At 33.1% G+C, this 20,462-nt stretch overlaps 1 protein-coding gene and 1 long non-coding RNA gene across 2 annotated transcripts in view; one reads left to right on the forward strand and one right to left on the reverse strand.

Moving 5' to 3' along the window:
* Positions 1–1,205: 1,205 nt before the first annotated feature.
* Positions 1,206–20,462, reverse strand: part of LOC143246783 (uncharacterized) — a 53,526-nt gene continuing 34,269 nt past the window's right edge. The window contains exons 2-3 of the long non-coding RNA XR_013026160.1: positions 11,833–11,930; positions 1,206–1,844 (exon numbers count right to left, since the gene is read on the reverse strand). This is a non-coding gene — a long non-coding RNA (uncharacterized LOC143246783). The remainder of the gene's footprint in view (positions 1,845–11,832; positions 11,931–20,462) is intronic.
* LOC143246782 (carcinine transporter-like) overlaps positions 11,010–20,462 on the forward strand; it is a 42,167-nt gene continuing 32,714 nt past the window's right edge. Inside the window, exons 1-3 of the mRNA XM_076493935.1 lie at positions 11,010–11,499; positions 14,496–14,599; positions 16,972–17,126. Coding sequence (XP_076350050.1) covers positions 11,098–11,499; positions 14,496–14,599; positions 16,972–17,126 — 661 coding nt within the window. The 5' untranslated portion in view covers positions 11,010–11,097. The remainder of the gene's footprint in view (positions 11,500–14,495; positions 14,600–16,971; positions 17,127–20,462) is intronic.

The following is a 20,462-nucleotide window of genomic DNA, read 5'->3' on the forward strand; positions in this document are numbered from 1 at the left end:
ACGCCCTCTGTTGTTTAAAATCATACATTGGAAGGAATAAACATACATTTAATTGTAACTAGTAGAGGGCCTTAACTGTTACGTCATCTGTTAGTTAAAACTAGTTATTAGAAGAATAAACATACATTTAATTATAACTAGTAGAGGGCCTTAACTGTGATGCTCTCATCTACTTAAAAGTATATATTAGAAGGAATAAACATATATTTAATTTTAACTAGTAAGAAACCTGAAATGTGACGCCCTCTGTTGTTTAAAATCATACATTGGAAGGAATAAACATACATTTAATTGTAACTAGTAGAGGGCCTTAACTGTGATGCTCTCATCTACTTAAAAGTATATATTAGAAGGAATAAACATATATTTAATTTTAACTAGTAAGAAACCTGAAATATGGCGTCCTCTGTAGTTTAACACCATACATTAGAAGGAATAAACATATATTTAATTGTACTGAGCAGGGGGCCTGAACTTTCAAGTTCTTTGCTACTTAAAACAATATTTTTAGAAATAAACAATTTGTTAAGACGTGTTAAGGCGTGCGACTCGTAATCTGAGGGTCGCGGGTTCGCATCCCCGTCGCGCCAAACATGCTCGCCCTTTCAGCCGTGGGGGCGTTATAATGTGACGGTCAATCCCACTATTCGTTGGTAAAAGAGTAACCCAAGAGTCGGCGGTGAATGGTGATGACTAGGTGCCTTCAGTCTAGTCTTATACTACTAAATTAGGGGCGGCTAGCACAGATAGCCCTCGAGTAGCTTTGTACGAAATTCAAAAACAAACAAACATTTTCACATTATTTGATGTTTTATTCACAATGCATCACATTGATTAATGTGCAACTTGTATTGTGCAACTGTTTGATATGTATTTTACTTAGCGAGTTTTGATCTTCGTTCTTTATCCAGGTAATATATCACCTTCCTTGATACTCAATTCATCAAAACAAACGAAAAAAGAATCTAATTTTATGAAGTTTCTATGAATATTTGTTAACAAACAATGAATAGTCTATTATACCACAAATTACTATTTACGGTTAAGCACAATTGATTGTATAAACTGATATCTAATCCTCGTTTTTAACATAATAAGAACCCTAGATTCAACACTCTAACACAATAAGATAAGTACTGTAAAGGAACGAATGACATATTTAATAAAAAATTAATATCACAAAGTAAACAATTTCCAGGTTTTATTTTACATACACTTTCCAAGTTTTATTTTACATACACTTTCCAAGTTTTATTTTACATACACTTTCCAAGTTTTATTTTACATACACTTTCCAGGTTTTATTTTGCATACACTTTCCAAGTTTTATTTTACATACACTTTCCAAGTTTTATTTTACATACACTTTCCAAGTTTTATTTTACATACACTTTCCAGGTTTTATTTTACATACACTTTCCAAGTTTTATTTTACATACACTTTCCAAGTTTTATTTTACATACACTTTCCAGGTTTTATTTTACATACACTTTCCAGGTTTTATTTTACATACACTTTCCAAGTTTTATTTTACATACATTTTGATAGAACAAAGTTTTTAGGTCATATTTATCCAGTTTTAAAATCGTTTCCAATTTGTCACAACCCAAATTCCACATATTGAGGTATTTAATGTATTTTTAAACAAATAGGCTTGAATAAACAGAAACGAAATAAAATTTTAAATATTGAGAATTTAATTTCCGTAGGAAGTTTTAATTTAAATGTAAAATAATAGACTAGAAATATCACGGGATGGATACATCCACTGGGTTAATTGTGTCTTATAAAATATCGATAGGTACTGGGAGTCCGTTTCTTTATGCAGCTAGTGCCCTCTCTCCTTTGGAAAAATAATAATTGAAAATTAGTGTTAAATAAGAGAAACACTGCATCATGGAAGACTGTTAGTACTGGTATAAACACTAATCACGGTATATAACCTCATTGAAAAAAATTTAAGAAGTGAAAGTTTTCTAAAAGGAACTATTTTTCTGGGAGGTATTGCACTGGAAATGTGTTCAGTTTGTGCTGATATAAACTGTAGTGTTTTTTATGTGAATATTTTGATATAAACTGTAGTGTTTTTATGTGAATATTCTGATATAAACTGCAGTGTTTATGTGAATATTTTGATATAAACTGTAGTGTTTTTATGTGAATATTTTGATATAAACTGTAGTGTTTTTATGTGAATATTTTGATATAAACTGTAGTGTTTTTATGTGAATATTTTGATATAAACTGTAGTGTTTTTATGTGAATATTTTGATATAAACTGTAGTGTTTTTATGTGAATATTTTGATATAAACTGTAGTGATTTTATGTGAATATTTTGATATAAACTGTAGTGTTTTTATGTGAATATTTTGATATAAACTGCAGTGTTTTTATGTGAATATTCTGATATAAACTGCAGTGTTTTTATGTGAATATTCTGAATATTCTGTGATAAAGAAATGATTCTTGCACATACCATAAAATTCAGTCTTGAATATGAAAAGGGTATATTGTTTTTATGAATTGTTTTCGGTTCCACTCAGTAGATGACGCTACATTTTAAGTATCATTTTGGTCCCACATATTACGGTCATTTATAGTGGTAGTATCAAGCACAATATAATGAAATAAATATTTTCAATACTATTATTTACACTAACAGGCGATTAAAATCAGCATTATGAACAATAATGAACTTAACATAAAACAATTATTAAAATATATTTGCGAAATCCATGTTAAATCCCAGTCGTCACGATAAAGTCATAATATCTGTGGTAATAGCTCCCACAATACGTTCTGGATATTACAATTTACTTGAAAAAATCCAACAGCTAATGGTATACTAGCTAGTAATCACGTAAAGTCAGTTAAGGGTAACGAGTTGAATGTTTACACCCATAACGTCTTAACTTTTACTGCCTTTCACTCACTGTAACCAGTTTTGGGAGAGGTGGGAAGTTACTCTTAAAACTTCTTATAATTCTTAAATGTAAATGAAATGAAATCACTGTAATATTTCTACTTTATTCTACCCTAACCTCTGCTATTACAAACACAACGACAACCCCCTGCCATTACAAACACAACGACAACACCCTGCCATTAGAAACACAACGAAACCCCCCTGCCTCAATGTTTACTTTTCTGGGTGGCAGAGCCCATTGTAACTATGTTTTAAAAAACCATTTTACTTGGAATTTTGTTCAAGGGTAACATGAAAAAGCCGAGACAAACCCGACTACCATCTATTTGTTTGTGGATATTTTATTAAATATGGCCAGTTTTATTTGTTCTTGTATGGAAACGCATCTCTGAAACAGGTTTCAAATCCTAACTTATATGTATGTATACTTTTCATTATATAGACGATTGAGTTATCATTCATAACTTGCACTTTACAACAAACTTCGTAAAGAACTTGTAACAAAAACATCAGTACGAATGGTATTTATGCTCGATATTTAGACTTGTACATTACTTTAGCAGATGATAAAGCTGGATCTTTTTGTTAAGAGAAGCGAATTTAATCTCCCATTCGTGGTATATCCATCTCCAATAGGATAATTACATGTGTGGTGTTAAAGGGTGTCATTATATGTCAGTTAAAAATATTATTAACAATTTCAAATAATTATAATATTTTGATGCATCATGGTATGTTAATTTTAAAATTGGAAAATTAATACTGTAAATACTTGGAAAAACGTTCACAATGTTTTTTGGTAAATATGAAAATATATAAAAAATTAATTTTTGATAAAGAAATTATCTTTTTTGTCACTAGGTGTGGCTAGATGACTTTGAAGTAGCTGAAACTAAAATTATTCTGTATACAGTGGTGGAGGAAATTGACGAGAAGTAGTTGAGTTTGTCTCGAATTTCCAGAAAGTTAGGAGTAGTAAATATTAGGGTGGAGGGGGAAGGGGGCTTGTTGTTCTATTTAAGATGCTTTATTGTTTTATTTCTTTGGTAAGGACGGAGGTTGGAGTAATATATACAGAAAAAATATTAGGGTTTCACTTCGCTCCAACTTTAGGAATTATTAGAAGTTTTAAAGAACTCTTCCCCAGCTGGCTGCAGACAGTGAAAGGCAGTAGGGGTTAAGACGTTGTGGATGTAAACGTTCAGCTCCTTACCCTAAACTGACTTTCCGTGATTACTAGCTAGTACAACATCAGCGTTTGGATTTTGTCAGATAGATGTGATACCCAGAACGTATGTGGAAGATATTACCATAGATATTATGACTTTACGGTGACGACCGGGATTTACCATGGATTTTGCAAGAAATGTTTTGATGGTTATTATATAATTATAGATATATATCTAATATGCACTATTCTTATGTTTTGGTTCCATCTCAGGTGGGCCCCGCATGGCCAGGTGGATAAGGCACTCGACTCGTAATCTGAGGGTCGCGGGTTCGAATCCCCGTCACACCAAACATGCTCGCTCTTTCAGCCGTTGGGGCGTTATAATGCAGTGGTTAATCCCACTATTCGTTGGTACAAGAGTAGCTCAAGAGTTGGCGGTGGGTGGTGATGACTAGCTGCTTTCCCTCTAATATCACACTGCAAAATTAGGGACGACTAGCGCTGATAGCCCTCGTGTAGCTTTGCGCAAAATTCAAAACAAACCAAACCAAAATAATCTTAGGTTAGCTATTAGTTTATGGACATACAATGTTATAAACTATGTGTTCGATTATTTTCAGGGACAAACAAAGCTCAGGTGGTCCCTGTGTAATGAAAATAGCAATAAAAATGCCATGCTAAAATCTCTATCTTTTGGTTTATAAACCTATTAAGACCAACACATTAAAAGAGCTAGGTTAGAGTATACTTATTAGTTGACATGTTCTGTTGATTTTTCAAATCCGTTCTTTGCAAGTTGTATCATTTAATCAAATCTATCTATTGAATTTACTATATTACATTACCTAATTACATTTATTCATTAAGTATCTTATATATATTAACTAATATGGTTAATTTTCTAGAATATTCTAACACATTCATAAATAAGGTCTGTTCATTTTGCATATTCTACTATATTAACTAGCTCAATTAGATTAACCTACTTTGTTATAAAAAACAGGTTTATTCATGGAACACATTCTGTTATATTAAAAAAATAAGTTATATTATTATTATGTAGTGTTGTGATTTTTCTAAAAAGGAACATGTTAAATTGAAACTACGTAGAAGTTGTTCGGTAATTTAATTATAACTTGAGTTGACTTCTCTACCATGGCGACTACAGATACTGAAGGTTGCTGTTCTAACTAATGTGTTTAAAGTTGGTGTTGGATTACAGCTTGTTGTTTTTGTATTGTTTGTGTTGTTCTTGTTAATCTGAAGAAAACCTAACAAGTTGAAATATTGTTCTGTACTTTATTTTACTAAAGCTTTAATACCTATGTCAGCCGTCTTGAAATTATGTTGATGTTGTTTACGCCACATTCAATGTTGTTGTTTTTCTGTTGTTTATTTTGTCTGTACCATATTCATGATCGTTGTTGTTCTGCTGTTTATTTTGTCTGTACCATATTCATGGTCGTTGTTGTTCTGCTGTTTATTTTGTCTGTACCATATTCATGGTCGTTGTTGCTCTACTGTTTATTTTGTCTGTACCACATTCAATATTGCCGTTTTTCTATTGTTTGTGTTGGATGTATCATATTCAAGGTTGTTGTTTTTCTATTGTTTGTGTTGGATGTATCACATTCAATATTGTCGTTTTTCTATTGTTTGTGTTGGATGTATTACATTCAATATTGTCGTTTTCCTATTGTTTGTGTTGGATGTATCACATTCAATATTGTCGTTTTTCTATTGTTTGTGTTGGATATATCACATTCAAGGTTGTCGTTTTTCTATTGTTTGTGTTGGATGTATCACATTCAATATTGGTTGTGTTGGATATATCATATTTAAAGTTGTCGTTTTTCTATTGTTTGTGTTGGATGTATGACATTCAATATTGTTTGTGTTGGATGTATCATGTTCAAGGTTGTCGTTTTTCTATTGTTTGTGTTGGATGTATCACATCTATGGCTGCTCTGTTTCCAATCGATAGTTAACTAATGCTACGTTCTTACTCATTAGTTTTGTTTTGTATTCAATAATTATTTTATTGATGAAACTTTGTAGAATGGACGGCACCTGCATGTTGTGGAGACACAGGTGTAGAGAACGACGTTTCGAAAGTCTTACGCGTTTCGTCTTCAGCACTTTAATTAAAATAAAGTACTAATACACATACCAGTCGTCTTGAGAATATATTTTTACGTCAAGTGGGTGTTTCATCATTATGGAAAACGAATTTGTTTATACTGCTACTCTGTTTGCAGGAGATCACACTGGTGTTAGTAAGGTAAGTTTTGGAAAAGTTCTGTCGAGATTAGGCCTAATAGAAATTTTTAGACACACGTTCTGTGGGACTTAGGCCTTATGGAAGTTTTTTTTTCAGATTTAAATATCAACGATGATTTTCACTCTGTATTTGCCAACAGAAATATATATTCAACGTAGAATATACTTCTTATTTTATCTTTTATGCGATACCTGTTAGATGATGTATTTATTGTAAAATAGTTTTAGAATAAATTAGATGCAATAAATACACCAACATACCCGTTCCACATTTTCCCTTAGGCTTCACGTACTCTTAAGTGTTTTTGTACTTCGACTTTTGCAAATTGTGACATTGCGTTGAGTAAAAACAAATTTAAGTCATTGATGCCAATGATAATGTTGAATTACAAATAAACTACAGAAACAAAGAGAAATACGATAAATTAGAAATGTTATTTTTATACGTAAGGTGTTAGCATGTTAACATTAAGAAATGTTTATTTCAAACGTTGATATCAACAGTTTTAAATGCTACACGGATTTATAGGTGAAACAATAGCAGCGTATGTACAGTTTAAACTAACACTAAATAAGTCTAGTGTGGTTATAATATGCAGTATCCTATGGTGAACTTATAGCTTGGAAAGACGAGTGTGGTTATAATATATAGTATAATATGAAGAATTTGTAGCTTGGAAAGACGATTGTGGTTATAAAATATAGTATAATATAATAAATTTGTTTCTAGGTGAGATGGAAGAGCTTTTATGTTTGAAGTAAATTTATTTAAGAATTACATAACCTGAACGACCTTCACGCTCTAGAGCAGACTGCAACTTAAAAGACGTTTAACATTTGAATTGCGATTTTTATGGCATATTACTATAAAATACCTTCACAAATGGCAAAGAATCATTGTTTAATGATTGACGAAGTTTATGTAAAATAACTAACACGAACTTGTGTGTATCTCCAAAATGCACCTACTTTTCACTTAGTTCATCACTGTTAAATTAATTCGTTAATCACCAAAGTTTTAATAAAAATGAAGACATGAAATGTTATCGTAAACAAAGGTACGTGTGCTCTTTGAAACAGATTTTCATTAGCACCCTTAAGCCTTTCACTGTACATCAGAAAGTAGAAGATATAGTACGAATGTTTCGACACTAATTCTAAATTATTTCGACTATATTAAAGATAAAGTATGTTTGGCAGTAAGAAAAGTTTATTTTTCTTTGTGTTTTATAGACAAGTAGATAATATATTTGTTAAAATACTAAAATAATATTTATCTGCAACATTTATTCACCACTTTAAACGTAAACGCTGACTGTAATAATTTAGTAATAGTAGGCCTGTTTCAGTGATGTCGAGAAAACCCACTTGTAGAGAAAAATATATATGTAAAAACGACCCGTTTTTACATATTTAGTGGGCCTATTTGTAGTCTGATTTAGAGCATTAGGCTTAACACATACACGAAACTTAAGGATTCGCTTAAACACTATTTAGTAAATTTTATTAAGTCATAACTTCTGAATTAAACCATTTTTCTGTTTTATCACCAACTACTGATCATCAAAGCGTTCTTCACGGAGTGTCAAAGGGAAGATGTCTTATAATTAATGACAATTTCTAACCAACTTATCTATCCATAAATATTCGAAATTAATTATACACATACAGTACTATTATATTTATGTAGATAACATACACCAGGTAGTACATTTGTATTTATAATAAATAACATTCAACAGACAGTACTATTATATTTATGTAAACATCATACAACAGATAATACGATGGCATTTATATAGATTCTAGTTACTATTTGACTCTTTATTATTATAAAAATAATTATACTAAATAAGCATCAGTTTTATTTAAACAGCATTAAAGAAATGTGAGTTTATTTGGTATTTAGAAAAAAGTCTAAACAAACATCAGTGTATATGGTATATAGTAAATAGTCTTAACAAACGTGAGTTTATATAGTGTTTTGTAAACTATCTAAACAAGAATCAGTTCATGTGATAATAGTAGTTTTTAATAAATTTTTATTAAAGTATACCGAAAGTAAGATATATTCTTCAAGCTCCTTCTGTCTTGAAAATCTTTCTATTTTTGTTATTTGGTTAACATTATTATTATGTTGCTTAAAACGTTCTCAACTGGTTTAAACTAGTAACAAACCAACAACTGGTTAACTAACCAATCCTGTCAGTGTCTCTGCTAATTGATAAATCCCTATCAATGAAGCATACATAAAGGACGTAATTCATAAACACAAGGAAACGCAAAAAGTGAACTCGACTGGCATCATAAATAGGTTATTTCCTCTCAGCTTTTCTCGCAGACAAACAACTAGGTAACAAGAAAGACGAATATACGTACCGTGTTCACATTAGAAAAGGTTACAGAAAGATATGGATATTATTACGACAGTAAACTCATATGACAGAAATATGGGGAGAAGTGGTGTATGAGTTACTACCTAGAATAATAGCATGTAACAACATACGTAGCAATGGTTGTCTGCAGCATCTCAAGAAACATTTAGTGTTACATTAATATCACGTTGTTATACATCAAATAGTCGTAGTTGTTTGTAGAATTTCAAAAACACTCAATATTCCATTAAATATCACATTGTTACTTTATTTAATATAACAATACATGTTTTGTAAGAGAGTGATTGTTACAGTTGTTAATATAACAATACATGTTTTGTAAGAGAGTGATTGTTACAGTTGTTAATATAACAATACATGTTCTGTAAGATAGTGATTGTTACAATTGTTAATATAACAATACATGTTTTGTAAGAGAGTGATTGTTATAGTTGTTAATATAACAATACATGTTTTGTAAGAGAGCGATTGTTACAGTTGTTAATATAACAATACATGTTTTGTAAGAGAGTGATTGTTACAGTTGTTAATACAACAATACATGCTTTGTAAGATAGTGATTGTTACAGTTGTTAATACAACAATACATGCTTTGTAAGATAGTGATTGTTACAGTTGTTAATATAACAATACATGTTTTGTAAGAGAGTGATTGTTACAGTTGTTAATATAACAATACATGTTTTGTAAGAGAGTGATTGTAATAGTTGTTAATATAACAATACATGTTTTGTAAGAGAGTGATTGTTACAGTTGTTAATATAACAGTACATGTTTTGTGAGAGTGATTGTTACAGTTGTTAATATAACAATATATGTTTTGTAAGAGAGTGATTGTCACAGTTGTTAATATAACAATACATGTTTTGTAAGAGAGTGATAGTTACAGTTGTTAATATAACAATACATGCTTTGTAAGAGAGTGATTGTTACAGTTGTTAATATAACAATACATGTTTTGTAAGAGAGTGATTGTTACAGTTGTTAATATAACAATACATGTTTTGTAAGAGAGTGATAGTTACAGTTGTTAATATAGCAATACATGTTCTGTAAGATAGTGATTGTTATAGTTGTTAATATAACAATACATGTTTTGTAAGAGAGTGATTGTTACAGTTGTTAATATAACAATACATGTTCTGTAAGATAGTGATTGTTACAGTTGTTAATATAACAATACATGTTTTGTAAGAGAGTGATTGTTATAGTTGTTAATATAACAATACATGTTTTGTAAGAGAGCGATTGTTACAGTTGTTAATATAACAATACATGTTTTGTAAGAGAGTGATTGTTACAGTTGTTAATATAACAATACATGTTTTGTAAGAGAGTGATTGTTACAGTTGTTAATACAACAATACATGCTTTGTAAGATAGTGATTGTTACAGTTGTTAATATAACAATACATGTTTTGTAATAGAGTGATTGTTACAGTTGTTAATATAACAATACATGTTTTGTAAGATAGTGATTGTTACAGTTGTTAATATAGCAATACATGTTTTGTAAGAGAGTGATTGCTACAGTTGTTAATATAACAATACATGTTTTGTAAGATAGTGATTGTTACAATTGTTAATATAACAATACATGTTCTGTAAGATAGTGATTGTTACAGTTGTTAATATAACAATACATGTTCTGTAAGATAGTGATAGTTACAGTTGTTAATATAACAATACATATTTTTAAGAGAGTGATTATTATAGTTAATGTAACAATACATATTTTTAAGAGAGTGATTATTATAGTTAATGTAACAATGTATGTTTCTTTAAAGTACAATATTGGTGTATTTATTGTAAAATTGTTTATCAATGTTGTTGTTTTTTCATTCACATTTTGTATACTACAACAACAGGTGAATTTCTGAACACGCCAGTAAACAACAATTTAGTTGTTCCTATAATTTTTAGATCTACCTTCATAAACACGTAAGAAACTTGGTTTTGTTTCTTCATATAGATATGTATTCATTTAATGTGTTATATAATTTATAAGGCAAGACAACACATCGTAACGATATCCATTTGAAAAGTACTGGTTGACAAATGTTTCCTGGACATCCGTACTTTATGTTATTTCGAAGGCCTGATGCAATGTAGCCTTGAAACCTCTTGAAACTCATTGGAGGTTAGTTTTGATCTGAGCTCTTCTACCGATGACGTATAAAAGCATTGTGGGTAGGATGCCTCGAACGTCTCCTATATAAATATTCTGGTTGTGATGTTTCTCACAGTCCTATTGAAGAAGTCTGTTGGCGTTTGTCCCAACTAACTTGCAGCTTAGATTCTCTATACTTGTTTTTCTTTAAAATGGAGTTTGAGGAAATTCTGTTGGAGATCGGCGACTTTGGTCGCTACCAGAAATATTTAATACAGTTCTTCATGGTTCCGACAACTTTTGTTACGTCATTATACGTCATGAACGTGCTCTTTATGGTCTCTGTTCCTGAACACTGGTGTTACGTTCCTGAACTAGAAAGTACAAATTTGACCCTTCTGCAGAAGAAACAATTGAGTTTGCCTGTAGACGACCAGGATAGTTTCAGTAAATGTCAGATGTATGCTGTGGACTACAGACGGTTGGTTCGGAACATTACGTGGCCTAATGGGTCAGCTCTTCTGCCCACTCCTCATCCAGACTGGCCAGTTCAGGCCTGCCAGGATGGTTGGGTTTATAAAACAGATCTGTATTGGGAAACTGCCGCCACAAAGGTAAGGGAGGGCATGTTGTTTGCTGTATTAAACATTTTATCGAAACACAGGATATATAAAGAAGAATCCTACCAGTTTGGTAATGAGTATAGACAGTTAATTCTACTTTTGTCCAGTTCTCATATATAAAAGTCGAATGCATTCTTTAATAAGATAAATATACGAATCTTTAACGACATCCAATAACATATCAACAGATTTGGCTGGCTTGAAAGTTTGGGTTAGTCTGAAATACATATATTAAGATAATAAAACAAGTAAAACATACATAGACACTTATTAACCAACCTGACTAAATATTGTTAATTAAAGTAACAACAAAGAAACACATACCTTACATACGGAACGCTGGTTGTACTGCTGCGTATTTAATGGCCGCTGAACCAAGAGCTGGAAACCTGCCACACGTTTTTACAACATCTGATGTCTTCCTTGTATAAATGGAAAGTGAGTTAAATGACCCTCAAGCTCAAATACCACTACAATTTAAATGTGTAAAAAATCAAGGTAAAGTTTGTAAAAATGAACATTGAACCCTGAGAATTACTTAAGTGTGAATCAGAACAGAATTAAACTAGAGAGTTATCCAAATTAGTTATGTTAAAGTTTGTAAAAATGAACATTGAACCCTGAGAATTACTTAAGTGTGAATCAGAACAGAATTAATCTAAAGAGTTATCAAAGTTAGTTTTGTTAAAGCTTGTAAAAATGAACATTGAACCCTGAGAATTACTTAAGTGTGAATCAGAACAGAGTTAATCTAGAGAGTTATCCAAATTAGTTCTGTTAAAATTTGTGAAAATGAACATTTAACCCTGAGAATTACTTAAGTGTGAATCACAACAGAATTAATCTAGAGAGTTATCCAAATTAGTTCTGTTAAAGTTTGTAAAAATGAACATTTAACCCTGAGAATTACTTAAGTGTGATTCAGAACAGACTTAATCTAGAGAGTTATCCAAATTAGTTCTGTTAAAGTTTGTAAAAATGAACATTGAACCCTGAGAATTACTTAAGTGTGATTCAGAACAGATGGAATCTAGAGAGTTATCGAAAGTCGAAGGCGTTAAAGAAATATACTCAATGACTTGTGAGTTTTCTTGTATCTACCTGAACGAATTAGAAGCCAATTACTTGTGTCCAACTATGTACAGCTGGCTGATAAATAATGTTTAAAGTATCACTCTTTCCCTGCTCTGTTATATAACCAGACTTCAAAAGTTTTAGCTAAGTTCTGGGAGAACTAGACGTAAAACTATTTACAGTGGTCACTACTAGGTGTGAAACCATTTTGCAGGGGTCGTATTAGACGTGAAAAGTTTACACAATGGGTCAGTGTTAGGTACGAATAATTATGGCCACCAAACGTTTGAACTTCGTAGGAAATGTAGTGTTATCAAGTATCCTCAATGTGAAAGGAGTCATTTGTAAGTGAAAAGGTTGTATGAACTAGTTCACTAAACATGGTTGTTTGTACTCTAGAAGGTGGTATAAACTAGTTCACTAAGCATGTTTGTTTGTACTCTAGAAGGTGATATGAACTAGTTCACTAAGCATGTTTGTTTGTACGCCAGAATGTGGTATGAACTAGCTCACTAAACATGTTTGTTTGTACTCTAAAAGGTGGTATAAGCTAGTTCACTAAACATGTTTGTTTGTACTCTAGCAGGTGGTATAAACTACTTCACTAAGCATGTTTGTTTGTACTCTAGAAGGTGGTATAAACTAGTTCACTAAACATCTTTGTTTGTACTATAGAAGGTTGTATGAACTAGTTCACTAAGCATGTTTGTTTGTACGCTACAAGGTTGTATGAACTAGTTCACTAAGCATGTTTGTTTGTACTCTAGAAGATGGTATAAACTAGATCACTAAGCATGTTTGTTTGTATTCTAGAAGGTGGTATAAACTACTTCACTAAACATGTTTGTTTGTACTCTAGAGGGTTGTATGAACCAGTTCACTAAACATGTTTGTTTGTACGCCAGAATGTGGTATGAACTAGTTCACGAAACATGTTTGTTTGTACTCTAGAAGGTGGTATAAGCTAGTTCACTAAACATGCTTGTTTGTACGCTAGCAGGTTGTATAAACTAGTTCACTGAACATGTTTGTTTGTACGCTAGAAGGTGGTATAAACTAGAAAACTAAGCATGTTTGTTTGTACGCTACAAGGTTGTATGAACTAGTTCACTAAGCATGCTTGTTTGTACGCTAGAAGGTTGTATGAACTAGTTCACTAAACATGTTTGTACTCTAGAAGGTGGTAGCAACTAGTTCACTAAACATGTTTGTTTGTACTCTAGAAGGTGGTATAAACTAGTTCACTAAACATGTTTGTTTGTACTCTAGAAGATAGTATAAACTAGTTCACTAAGCATGTTTGTTTTTACGCTAGAAGGTTGTATGAACTAGTTCACTAAACATGTTTGTTTGTACTCTAGAAGGTGATATAAACTAGTTCACTAAACATGTTTGCTTGTACGCCAGAATGTGGTATGAATTAGTTCACTAAACATGTTTGTTTGTACGCTAGCAGGTGATATAAACTAGTTCACTAAACATGTTTGCTTGTACGCCAGAATGTGGTATGAACTAGTTCACTAAACATGTTTGTTTGTACGCTAGAAGGTGGTATGAACTAGTTTAATAAACATAGTTGTTTTTTCGCCAGAATGTGGTATGAACCAGTTCACTAAACATGGTTGTTTGTACGCCAAAATGTTTAATGAACTGGTTCTCTAAACATGGTTGTTTGTAATTTAAATAAAAAACAACATCCTGTTTAATTTAATTGGTATTTTGAAGATAAATAATCAAACAACTAGTCACTATATTTAATATTAAAAGTGATTTAAAGACAAAATAAACACCAGCACTGAGAAAGTGTCTGTATTCATTCATTTAATATTCGGAAGGTTTGGAATTCTGTTTAAATTACTTAATGTTTTTATTTTATTCAATAACTGTGAATTACGAACATTTTCTTCTTGTAGTGGAACCTGGTGTGTGAACACGACGGCTTGCCAAGCTTGGTGCTGTGTATGGCAAATATAGGAAGTGCTATAGGGACTTTAGCTTTTGGCATCGCAGCAGACAAGTAAGTTTCAGTTTTGTTTCTACTGTTACAGGTGGCTGGCCGTCAAGTGATACACTACATCCAGTACGATGAATCTGTTAAATATAACAACTCATCGCTGACAGATGTAGGTTAGACTAATCTTACCTCTTAAGACATGTGATTTAATAATTCAGCATGTTAGTAGTGTGTGTGTACAATTTCAGTATTAGAAACGTCGTGACTATAGTGTTCCAACATAGTGTACTTAGCCTATATACGAGTACAGAGAACCTCTGTACGATCCTAAGGAGATCTGCATGAAACATCGAGGTAGTATTCAATAACTCCAGAGAATAGGGGTTTAGACATCAAGGTAGTTAGTATCCAATAACTCCAGAGATTGGGGTGGTCAGACATCAAGGTAGTTAGTACCCAATAACTCCAGAGATTAGGGGTTCAGACATCAAGGTAGTACCCAATAACTCCAGAGATTAGGGTTTCAGACATCAAGGTAGTAAGTATTCAATAACTCCAGAGATTGGGGTGGTCAGACATCAAGGTAGTAAGTATCCAATAACTCCAGAGATTGGGATGGTCAGATATCAAGGTAGTACCCAATAACTCCAGAGATTGGGATGGTCAGACATCAAGATTGTACCCAAAAACTCCAGAGATTGGGGTGGTCACACATCAAGGTAGTAAGTATCTAATAACTCTAGAGATTGGGGTGGTCAGACATGAAGGTAGTAAGTATCCAATAACTCCAGATTTTGGGGTGGTCAGACATCAAGATAGTAAGTATCCAATAACTCCAGAAATTGGGATGGTCAGACATCAAGATTGTACCCAAAAACTCCAGAGATTGGGGTGGTCACACATCAAGGTAGTAAGTATCTAATAACTCCAGAGATTGGGGTGGTCAGACATGAAGGTAGTAAGTATCCAATAACTCCAGATTTTGGGGTGGTCAGACATCAAGATAGTAAGTATCCAATAACCCCAGAGATTAGGGGTTCAGACATCAAGGTAGTACCCAATGACTCCAGAGATTAGGGGTTCAGACATCAAGGTTGTACCCAATAACTCCAGAGATTAGGGGTTCAGACATCAAGGTAGTAAGTATTCAATAACTCCAGAGATTGGGGTGGTCAGACATCAAGGTAGTAAGTATCCAATAACTCCAGAGATTGGGATGGTCAGACATCAAGGTAGTACCCAATAACTCCAGAGATTGGGGTGGTCAGACATCAAGGTAGTAAGTATCCAATAACTGCAGAGATTGGGGTGGTCAGACATCAAGGTAGTAAGTATCCAATAACTCCAGAGATTGGGATGGTCAGACATCAAGATTGTACCCAAAAACTCCAGAGATTGGGGTGGTCACACATCAAGGTAGTAAGTATCTAATAACTCCAGAGATTGGGGTGGTCAGACATGAAGGTAGTACGTATCCAATAACTCCAGATTTTGGGGTGGTCAGACATCAAGATAGTAAGTATCCAATAACTCCAGAGATTGGGATGGTCAGACATCAAGGTTGTACCCAATTACTCCAGAGATTGGGGTGGTCAGACATCAAGGTAGTAAGTATCCAATAACTCCAGAGATTGGGATAGTCAGACATCAAGATAGTAAGTATCCAATAACTCCAGAGATTGGGGTGGTCAGACATCAAGGTAGTAAGTATCCAATAACTCCAGAGGTTGGGATGGTCAGACATCAAGGTAGTACCCAATAACTCCAGAGATTGAGATCGTCAGACATCAAGGTATTAAGTATCCAATAACTCCAGAGATTGGGATGATCAGACATCAAGGTAGTATCCAATAACTCCAGAGATTGGGGTGGTCAGACATCAAGGTTGTACCAAATAACTCCAGAGATTGGGGTGGTCAGACATCAGGGTTGTACCAAATAACTCCAGAGATTGGGATGGTCAGACATCAAGGTTGTACCAAATAACTCCAGAGATTGGGGTGGTCAGACATCAGGGTTGTACCAAATAACTCCAGAGATTGGGATGGTCAGACATCAATGTAGTATCCAATAACTCCAGAGACTGGGGTGGTCAGACATCAATGTAGTATCCAATAACTCCAGAGACTGGGGTGGTCAAATATCAAGGTTGTACCCAATAACCCCAGAGATTGGGCGGGCGGTCAGATATGAAGTTAATTGCAAGAGAAATGACTTAAATGGTTGTCATAGATATGAGCCAATTAATAAGTTAATAGGTTCTTGAACTTTCCTTGGATATGGTCATGAAGTGTTTTATATTACTTGTGATCTGAGGTTAGTAACTTGATAAATGCACACGAAGGTAGTGAGGTAAAATGTCATCAGAACATTAAAACTGTGATTTGTGTTTGTGACATGATCATTGTAAAGGGACGAAACAAATCTCATTCCAGGCTTGGACGAAAGATTGCTTTTTTCACGAACATTATCGTCGCCACTGTGTGTGGTACCCTTTCTGTGTTTGCTCCTAACTTCACCACCTTTGCGATCCTGAGAATGCTAGTAGGTGGAACACTACCATCCAATTTTCAACTGCCGTACATAATAAGTAAGTATAAGGTAGTTACTGCCGTACATAATAAGTAAGTATAACGTAGTTACTGCCGTACATAATAAGAAAGTATGAGGTAGTTACTGCCGTACATAATAAGAAAGTATGAGGTAGTTACTGCCGTACATAATAAGTAAGTATAACGTAGTTATTGCCGTACATAATAAGTAAGTATGACGTAGTTACTGCCGTACATAATAAGTATAACGTAGTTACTGCCGTACATAATAAGTAAGTATGACGTAGTTACTGCCGTACATAATAAGTAAGTATAAGGTAGTTACTGCCGTTCATAATAAGTAAGTATAACGTAGTACTGCCGTACATAATAAGTAAGTATAACGTAGTTTTATTTCTACACGTTTAGAACTCACTAATTTTGATTTTTCAACGAGTTAAAAATAGAAAATATTTTAATAATTTGTCCGAAATACTTTTTTTTATTTCCTCCAACAATCTGTCTTCCCGGCATACTGAGGTGTTTTCCAATAAATAGTGTATTCGCTTATTGTTTTCAACTCTATTACATTAATATTTTATTTATGTATTTTTGGAAGTGTGTAACAATAATTTATTTCAGCTAACGTCCCCTTAACCGACTCACCGTGTCAGTCATTATGCATTTCAATATGTTTTAGGTAAACCTTTATATTATCTGATTGTTTTTAAACTATCAGATTATAAGTTGTTCGATCATAACTACTCGTGTTTTATCTGTATTTTAGAAAAGTCAGATTGTAATTTTTAAGTTTGACTTAGTTTACGTTCCTTTAAAGTTAACTTATGTTTCACTCTATTTCAAAACTTAACATATTTTATTGGGCTAAGTTCTAGGTTGGAATTCATCTTGATTTTAGGCCCAGCATGGCCAGTTGGTTAAAGAATGCGACTCGTAATCTGAGGGTCGCGGGTTCGAATCCCCGTCACACCAAACATGTTCCCCTTTTAGTCGTAGGGTCGTTATAATGTTACGGTTAATCCCACTATTTGTCAGTAAAAGAGTAGCCCAAGAGTTGGCGGCGGATGGTGATGACTAGCTGTCTTCCCTCTAGCCTTACACTGCTAAGTTGCGACGGCTAGCGCAGATAGCCCTCGTGTAGTTTTGTACGAAATTCAAAACAAACTAAAGAAACCATCTTGATTGTTAACGTCCTACAAATATATCTTAGTGGACTTACTTTTAAACATTAATTATTATTGGTAACAACAATATTAATTTTCTTTCTAGTTAGTTTCTGTGACGGTTTTCCTGGTTATATGAAAAGGTTTAAGCTAATTAATTCTCGTGAATGAGCAGATTAACACTGTAGTTTAATTGTTAAACACTGTCATTATTTTAATGAGCAGATTAACACTGTAGTTTTAATTGTTAAACACTGTCATTATTTTAATGAGCAGATTAACACTTTAGTTTTAATTGTTAAACACTGTCATTATTTTAATGAGCAGATTAACACTGTAGTTTAATTCTTAAACACTGTCATTATTTTAATGAGCAGATTAACACTGTAGTTTTAATTGTTAAACACTGTCATTATTTTAATGAGCAGATTAACACTGTAGTTTTATTGTTAAAAACTGTCATTATTTTAATGAGCAGATTAACACTGTAGTTTAATTGTTAAACATTGTCATTATTTTAATGAGCAGATTTACACTGTAGTTTTAATTGTTAAACACTGTCATTATTTTAATGAGCAGATTAACACTGTAGTTTAATTGTTAAACACTGTCATTATTTTAATGAGCAAATTAACACTTTAGTTTTAATTGTTAAACACTGTCATTATTTTAATGAGCAGATTAACACTGTAGTTTTAATTGTTAAACACTGTCATTATTTTAATGAGCAGATTAACACTGTAGTTTTAATTGTTAAACACTTTCATTGTTTGAATGAGCAGGTTAACACTTTAGTTTTAATTGTTAAACACTTTCACGTTGTGTTCACAAGAAACTAATTTAATTATTTAAAAGTAGAAATATAAGAAACTACGCAGACAAATCGAAGAAATATGTCACGAATTGTGATGTTTTAATCTTTCAGTGCCAGAGGCAGTCGTTCGAAATTTCAAATCGAAATTATAATGATAATTAAATGGTGTATCCTTTAATTTTTGGAGTATTTTTATCCTTTTTAGACATAATTTGATAGCAGTCTGTTCAGTGGTTGATGAAAACCAATATTAACAGTATCTATGTCTCCATTAGGTATTTCATCTTTGTTCACATAGCAACTAAGGAAGTAGTGGAATGAATAATACCACGTACAAACAGCAAATAGGTTGACACTGTTTATCAACCCAGGAAGATTGACACTGTTTATTAACCCAGGAAGACTGACACTGTTTATCAACCCAGGAAGACTGACACTGTTTATCAACCCAGGAAGACTGACACTGTTTATCAATCCAGGAAGATTGACACTGTTTATTAACCCAGAAAGACTGATACTGTTTATCAACCCAGGAAGATTGACAATGTTTATCAACCCAGAAAGATTGACACTGTTTATCAACCCAGGAAGACTGACACTGTTTATCAATCCAGGAAAACTGACGCTGTTTATCAACCCAGGATGATTGACACTGTTTATTACCCCAGGAAGACTGACACTGTTTATCAATCCTGGAAGACTGACACTCTTTAGCAACCCAGGAAGATTGACACTGTTTATTAACCCAGGAAGACTGACACTGTTTATCAACCCAGGAAGACTGACACTGTTTATTAACCCAGGAAGACTGACACTGTTTATTAACCCAGGAAGACTGACACTGTTTATCAACCCAGGAAGACTGACGCTGTTTATTAACCCAGGAAGATTGACACTGTTTATCAATCCAGGAAGAGTGACACTGTTTATCAACCCAGGAAGATTGACACTGTTTATCAACCCAGGAAGACTGACACTGTTTATTAACCCAGGAAGATTGACACTGTTTAACAACCCAGGAAGACTGACACTGTTTATCAACCCAGAAAGATTGTTTCTGTTTATCAACCCAGGAAGACTGACACTGTTTATTAACCCAGGAAGACTGATACTGTTTATCAACCCAGGAAGACTGACACTGTTTATCAACCCAGGAAGACTGACACTGTTTATTGACCCAGGAAGATTGACACTGTTTATTAATCCAGGAAGATTGACACTGTTTATCAACTCAGGAAGACTGACACTGTTTATCAACCCAGGAAGACTGACACTGTTTATTAACCCAGGAAGATTGACACTGTTTATTAATCCAGGACGATTGACACTGTTTATCAACTCAGGAAGACTGACACTGTTTATCAACCCAGGAAGATTGACACTGTTTATCAACCCAG

Source organism: Tachypleus tridentatus, chromosome 3, assembly GCF_004210375.1.
Source record: "Tachypleus tridentatus isolate NWPU-2018 chromosome 3, ASM421037v1, whole genome shotgun sequence".
Lineage (NCBI taxonomy): Eukaryota > Metazoa > Arthropoda > Merostomata > Xiphosura > Limulidae > Tachypleus > Tachypleus tridentatus.